We start from the raw sequence: 7,609 nt of genomic DNA on the forward strand, positions 1-7,609 counted from the left end.
GTGCGTGTGTGTGTGTGCGCGTGTGTGTGTTCAGTAACAATGAACCACATGTGGCGAGAAAGCAGCTGCAGTGAAATCAAACTACTGCCTGAGATAAAAAAACAACACACACACACACAGGTTGTTATCAGCTGTGCGTCTGTAGTTGTGTGTCTGTGGTTCAGTGGCAGTGACGGACAGATCCTCTGTTTGCATCTTTAAAACAAACAAACAAATCTACATGAAACGTTCCACGACTGTTATTCCCTCCACCAAGCAGTTTGTATTTTCATTTGATCGTTTGTTTGTCATCAGGTTCAAACTAAATCTACTGGATGAATTTCCTCTCAACTTATTTTCCATCACTTTCTTCAACATTGAGTGATTAAAGATAAAAAACACAGAATAATTCCTGGATCTTGATGATTAATTATTACTTTTTCCATCGATTAGTAAAGCTGTTTGTGATTTCTACATTCATATAAGATAGCAGCTAGTCTGACACGCCCCCCCGCAATCAGCTGACCAATCAGAGCAGACTGCGGGTCTTAAAGAAACAGGAGCTAAAACCAAGTGTTTGAGACAGAGGCTGAAAAGAGGAGCTGCAGCGATGGACAGACTGAGGCATGAAAACATTTTACAGTCATAACATTAATTATAATTATCAAACTGAACATGGGCAGAATGTGTCTCTTTTAAAAATGACGGTGAGATGGTTTGTGTTTCGCAGCAGAAACACGTGGCTGTGAGACTGGTCGTTGCATCATCGGCTCATAAACCAGCACACACACACACACACACACACACACACACACACACACACACACACACACACACACACACACACACACACACACACACACACACACACACACACACACACACACACACACACACACACACACACACACACACACACACACACACCACACACCACACACCACACACACACACACACAGTCTTTATGAGGCGGTTTAAAACACCCCGACACACCACTACCTCCCCAGTGCAGTTCCCCATGAACACAATAAAACAGCGAGCTGTGGTAAAACTGTTCCCATCACTGCCTCAGTAATCTCTCCCAACATTTCCCCACAGGAGGAATAAACTCACAGAGAATCCCAGGAACCAAAAACCTATAAACTGCTCATACAAGCTGCTTTCAACACTGAACTCCGGATATTCTCCTGAAATGATCCGGAGCGGCTGAATGTGGGAACACAAACGTCTAAATCGAATCCTTTTTTTCAACTGTTGGTTTGGTCAAGTCCGGTCTTTTTGTCTTTCTACTTGTGCCGATGCTTTGACCCAGTGTCTGTCTGAGCGCTGCAGAGTGTTTGGACGGCAGGAGGCCGACAGCAGGTAATGGCCGTCATTAGTGTGTTATTAGTGCTGTCAGGTGGCGGCGCTGAAGGATGATGGAGCAGCAGCTCACAGACCAGGTGTTTCTACAGGAACATGTTTCTGTTCGGATCCTCAACCTCTGTCACTTCTTTCTTTAAGGCTCGTGTTTGTTTGACCTGTTTATGAGCTTCACATTAAAACTTAAAACTGACAAATACAGCAGAACTTCTTCTACTGCAGCTGCTTTCTGACTGAAATATTGTCTGGACATTTTCTGCTGTTCGTGTTTCTCATGTGACGAAGCAGCAGAAGAGCAACTGACTCTGACACAAGGTCACTGAGATTAAAATCTACTTTTTAACGGAAACCTCTACACAACTGCAGCATGATAAATAAATAAATGCATCACAAACAATACAAACAGCCATTTACTACACAAAAGAATATACTCCAAAAAGAAAATCTAGTTTATTTGTAATAAACTGTGGTTATGATGGTTTTTAATATCTATTTTCCTGCTGATTCTTTCTTTGATTAATCTAAACTGACCAACAGACAATTAACCAAAACAATAACTTCACTGAAAACACTCTCTGGAAAAATAGAATATTTGACGAATCGATTCTTTTTAATCGGTAAGATTTATTTTCTGTAGATCAGTCTATGAATTAATGAGGTTTCAGCTCAGAATGGTGTGAACAGACTTCTCTGGACGGAACTTCAGCCGCAGCGGAGGAGAGATTTTCTCCGGAGCACAGCTGTGTTGTGTCTGAACTCAACAGTCCGGGATCTCATTCCTTCACCTCCTCAACTCAGACACAGTAGATTCTCTCTATTTGCTCAAGCTCGTCTCAATATTTGTGTTTCTCTCGCTGGTGGCAAAGGTTTTCCCTCCGAGCTCAGGAAGTCACAAATCAGGTCTGAGAGCTCGAGGTCCGTCACTTCGGTCGGATTCAAGCTGCAGCACCGAGGACGGAGCGTGGAGCGTGTGGGGCGTTTTCTGATGTGGTTGTTTTCTGACGGCAGCGACGATGTGATCTGATAATCTACTGATACAACAACACGCAACCAAGTGATGTAGTATAAAGATAAGTTAACGGAAAGAAACTGAATTGTGTCCATAATACACAGAATTTATCCACAATAACAGACTCACTGTTCGCTTGGGAAAAGAAAACATGTTTATTAGTATCACTGACATCCCAGTTTTTATTTTACACATTAACCGATGTAGAAAAGTAGTTAAAGTGTCTTTATGTTTTACATTTCAATTCAAGTTCTATTTATTTAGTTGCACCAAAGACTGTAAATAAAGATGAACGACAGGACACCTTGATCGCCCCCTGGTGACTGGCTGCACTCCAGGTCATAAACTCTGCCTCCTCTATGTTAGCAGATGGGACATGGACCAAGCTAATACAATCATTTATTGTTGTTATTTTGTTGTTTTTGTGTATTTGAAGAACTGCTGCTCTTTATATTTTCAGAAATGTCATTAATATGCACTGTCCCTGACAAATACAGAAATAAAGACATAAAGTCAGACTTCAGTTTCAGTGGCGGCGTCTGCAGAGGCTTGGTGGTTTTTCAGAGTAAACAGCACTAAGTGAGGTAGTTAACAGGAGGCTTGTTTAGTTTTCTGCCAAATGACTGACTTCAAATGGAGCGGTGCCTCAGAGACTGAGACTCAGAGACAGGAAAACCTCTGTGGTCATCATCCACCGCTGCTGCTGCTGCGATACGACGCTTTGATGTGGTCAGAGGTCGTTTAGACGATAACCTTCTGCAGAGCGAGAGAGAGAGACGCTTAGAAAAGTCTGTCGGTACCAGAAGGAGAAAAGTGGATTCAAAAGAAGGAGACAACGCAGGATGCAGGTTTTAATCTAAGGTTCGTTCTGGATCGTCAAATTAAACTCTCAGTTCGATGTCAAATGTCAGCTGAGAACCAAAAGTTCTGCTTTTAATGGAACGAGCACGTTTATGACACATGCACGTAAAACTAATTTTAAAAAAACGTGCAGCCGGTGAAAGTTAGCAGAATATCACACCTGAGAAACACAACACTCAACATCCTGCAAGCAGAAAAGATTCATATACTGGAAATGATTAATATCACTGTATTGTTCTTATTATGTAGCGGCTGTTCAGTGTGTTGGAATTAACATGAACATTCTTTATTGTTCTTCTGGATTCTATTGGGCCTCTTTTCCAGAAAAATGAGCTTGAATTCAGTTTGAAAACAGTCAGAGAGGAAGATGTAGTTCTGCTGGTTTTGTCAGTTTTGATTCTTTGGATTTGTTCGAATGATAAAACCTCATGAACATGCGAAGGAAACGTGGATTCAGGACCAGATTACACGAGAAAAGTCTCTGCTGCTATTATGTGTCGAGAGATGAAAGCGAGAGGAGGTGAAGTGGGAGGAGGAGACGAAGCGAGACCAAGACGACAGAGAGGAGACGTCGTTATCTTTGAGCTCAATTAAACTAAAGCTCCGATGAGACGATGGTTTGGAGTCGGAGAGCGATTCGATATCTACCCACACTGCGACTGAACCCTGGAGGTCAAAGGTCGACTCTCACTCTCTGTCTCTGTTGTCGCGGTGCTGCAGACTTCTGTCGTCTCCTCTGAGGTTTAACAGGGTGGGTGGTAAACACACACACAGACACACACACACACACACAGACACACACACACACACAGTAGTGGCTCGTAGACGTGCTGCTGAAATCCCAGAGGGGTTAATCCAGTGAAGCTCTCTGAATTTACACTCCGCTGATACAAATCTTGTCTTGTGAGAAATCCAATCCCTCGTTCAGCTTCTGCAGGAGAGAGCTCGACTGTGGTGGGCGGCAGAAATAATGAAGTTCTTACTCGCTCCATTTACGCAGGAATGCATCTGAACCCGAGTCAGGTATCGATCGCAATCTGAGCCGGCGTTAATCAAACTGTTAAATAAGCAGATTTGATTTGGAGACGACCAGCGACTCTGTTTTATTTCTTTGTGTTCCAGGTGTGACACAGTTTGATCTGGACGAGGTCATTCAATCCACACATCATAAACACACCAACTCCTCCATGTTAGCAGACGGGACATGAACCAAACTAAAAATAAATCAAAGTCACGATAAATACATTTGGTTTCTGTCATTTCAGGTTGTTCTCATCTCACAGGAAGTAATTCTAGTATTTATAATACATAGAATATATAATTTATCTTTAAATCTCACATCTTTTATCTAAGTACTTTTTGAATGGAACTATTTGAACGTTCTATTAATATGCTGATTATTTTCTCAGTTAAATCAATAAGAATTTGGTCAACAACATTTTTAAGCACAGTGAAACAACGGAAGTCCAAATGTAAAGCTTTTTAGTGCAACACATAATTGATTGTAATTAACAGTATGTGTGAATGTTCGGGAGGATTTACAGAACATTTAGAAAGTTAAATAAACTCTGGATTCCTCCTGTGACGAGTCATCGCTCTCGCTCTCATTCTTCTGGAACGTTTAAATGATTCTAATGATGATGAATGAACTTTGTTTTCTCTCACTCATCTGATTTCATGGATCAGCTTCACCTGCTGCACTGAAACCAACAGTTTCCTTGAGAAGCCACAGTTAAATTCATCAGATCCAGGTTTTTATTTCGATCTTTTCTCATTATGATTCATGAATTACTCTCTTGGAAATCTCACAATGTTAAAGAGATGCTGCACTTAAATGTGTTTTTTGAGCTGTAAAGTAAATGATGCGACTGTTCTTTGCTGAAATACATTTTAATATCACATTTACTATGAAAATAAAAATCTACATTTACGGGTTGAATATGACTGAAAATGACTTTGTCCGGAGTTTAACTTTCCCAGCGAATTCTCTGGTCATTTCCCAGAGTTTTTACTGAGGGGCTGGTCAGGAGAAACTCCGGAGAACCTCCACAGCAGCTGACTTGGACATTTGCATTCTCACGTACAGAACCTGTGCATCCTTTCAGGAGATTATCTGGAGCACCCTAACCCATCTTCATCCGACGTCGGTTTTCTAGAATAATAAGTTCATTCTAACACCTGAGACTTTTAATGACAAATCTCCTCGTGCAGAATAGGAGATTACAACAGATAACAACAAATATTACAACAAATAACAGGATTTACAACAGCTCTCATGACGCTGTGTACAGTCTGAGCTGCAGTGAAACACAGGAGGGAACGTTCACTGATGGAAACCAGCTGCCACTCATCTACAGTCATAACCCCAAACTCTGATCTCTGACCTGCAGATCAGCGCACGCACACACACACACACACACACACACACACACACACACACACACACACACACACACACACACACACACACACACACACACACACACACACACACACACACACACACACACACACACACAGCTGCTGAAGCAAATGTTGAAAGAATCCTGAGTCACTGCTCTCTTTGGTTTCCAACACATATTTTCTTCTCGTTTTGTTTGGTCAGGTCTATTGAGGGAGAGGACAGAGCGTCCATGTGACAACCCACACACACACACACACACACACACACACACACACACACACACACACACACACACACACACACACACACACACACACACACACACACACACACACACACACACACACACACACACTCTTCAGCCTGTAATCAGTGTGTATAATTTCCGTGCAATTCCACCAAAGCACCCAGCAGCACATGTTCTGCAGGAGTCATGCAAATCACTTCAGAGTAGAAATAAGAAGTTGGATTTACTTTCTATCTGCAGGTTATGGATGAACATCAAAGTCCCAAACGCTCATCATTTCTCTCACCTGTGTTTCTTTTCCATAACGTCACTGTACTCGAGGTCTGTGGATCTATGCTCTCCAGAGAAGAAGATGGTTGGTCTCTTACCTTCTGCAGCCACTGCGTGTTGTTCTCCATCGTGCTCTCCAGGTGTTGCAGCTTCTGAGCCGACCATTCTCCGTCTGTGGGAGGCGAGTCTCTTTGCACGACGCTCGACCTGCGAGAGTCACCGTACTGTTCGGCCTGCGACGCCCATCGTGCGGCCTGGCATCCGTCCAGCTCCGGGAGGATGAAGGTGTAGCTGCACTGTCCATGTTGGATGCGGTGGAACCTCTTTTTCTTCTCTGCACCTCCTCCTCCTCCTCTTCTCTGGCTTCTTCCAACTCCCCCTCGTTCTGTGCTCGCAACACCGGCTGCATCAGCGACGACCGACAGGGTCCAGAGCAGCAGCAGGACCAGCAACCCCCGGCTGAGATGGAGGCCTCGCATGGCGCTCTTTCACTCTATGAAAGGGTTTTGTCTCAGTGCGAAGAGAGTCAGGAGGAGCTCGTTCACGCTTTGACCCCAGTTCACTTTATGACAACATCTGTGTGCAGGATGCATGCGCGAGTATCAGTCCACGAGTTTCTGCACCTTCCACTCAGTCCATGAGGTTCGAGGTCTCTTCAGCTTCTCTTTAATTCTAGAAGACCACTTTTCTTGAAGACAGAAACACACAGCGACACCTGTTCTCTGGTCTCACATCGAATTGTCTCCTCTTCTCACTTGTGATGACGGGTTGGATCCATCTCCTCTGTTCTCTCTTCCCCTTCTTTCGTCCTTGGGTCTTGATTTTGTTGAGAGTTTTCAGGATGGACCCACATGGTTTTCCAGAAACTCACCCCTGTCCACAATGTACCAGGTGCTGCTCCAGAAACACTCAGGAAAATATTGTTGGATAGGAATCTAGAAGGGATGGGTGATTTGAGGATGTCCAAACTTATTTTCGAGTAAAACAGATGTTTAGGAGGCAAAGTGAAAAATGTGAAAGAGATTTAAAGTTGCACATGAAATGAAAGATGACTAAAAGGCGTCTCTGAGTCCTCAAAGGTCCACGAATAAAAGAATAAAGAGGAGAGGTAAAACACAGTCTTTTTTCCTTCCCATCCTTTTCTAGTGGCTGCAGCTTCAGAAGTGGCCGAAGAGAAATACTTCTTCCCCCTTTTTTATCTGGGGCTGGCTGAGAAAAGGAGGAATGGGTGAGTGAGGGAGGGAGGGGAGAGAGACGCAGAGGGAGGAGTGGACGGACAGGAGACCTGAGGGAGGTCTGTTAGAGTATACCCTCTCTATTTGTGGGCTGAGAGGAAGGAGGGAGGAAAGAGGGAATGAGAAGTGGCCAGAAAAAGTAAAAGCAAGAAGATTATGGAAAAGAGAGAGAAAGAAAGAGAGAGGGAGGGAGGGAGAGAGAGAGAGAGAGGGAGAGAGGGAGAGAGAAAGATAAGAGAAA

At 43.5% G+C, this 7,609-nt stretch overlaps 1 protein-coding gene across 1 annotated transcript in view; it reads right to left on the reverse strand.

Moving 5' to 3' along the window:
* Window positions 1–7,305, reverse strand: part of angpt4 (angiopoietin 4) — a 30,331-nt gene extending 23,026 nt beyond the window's left edge. Inside the window, exon 1 of the mRNA XM_034586732.1 lies at window positions 6,232–7,305. Within this exon, the coding sequence (XP_034442623.1) occupies window positions 6,232–6,612 (381 nt within the window). The 5' untranslated portion in view covers window positions 6,613–7,305. The remainder of the gene's footprint in view (window positions 1–6,231) is intronic.
* Between the last annotated feature and the right edge of the window lie 304 nt (window positions 7,306–7,609).

This window comes from Hippoglossus hippoglossus, chromosome 5 (assembly GCF_009819705.1).
Source record: "Hippoglossus hippoglossus isolate fHipHip1 chromosome 5, fHipHip1.pri, whole genome shotgun sequence".
In the NCBI taxonomy this organism is placed as follows: domain Eukaryota; kingdom Metazoa; phylum Chordata; class Actinopteri; order Pleuronectiformes; family Pleuronectidae; genus Hippoglossus; species Hippoglossus hippoglossus.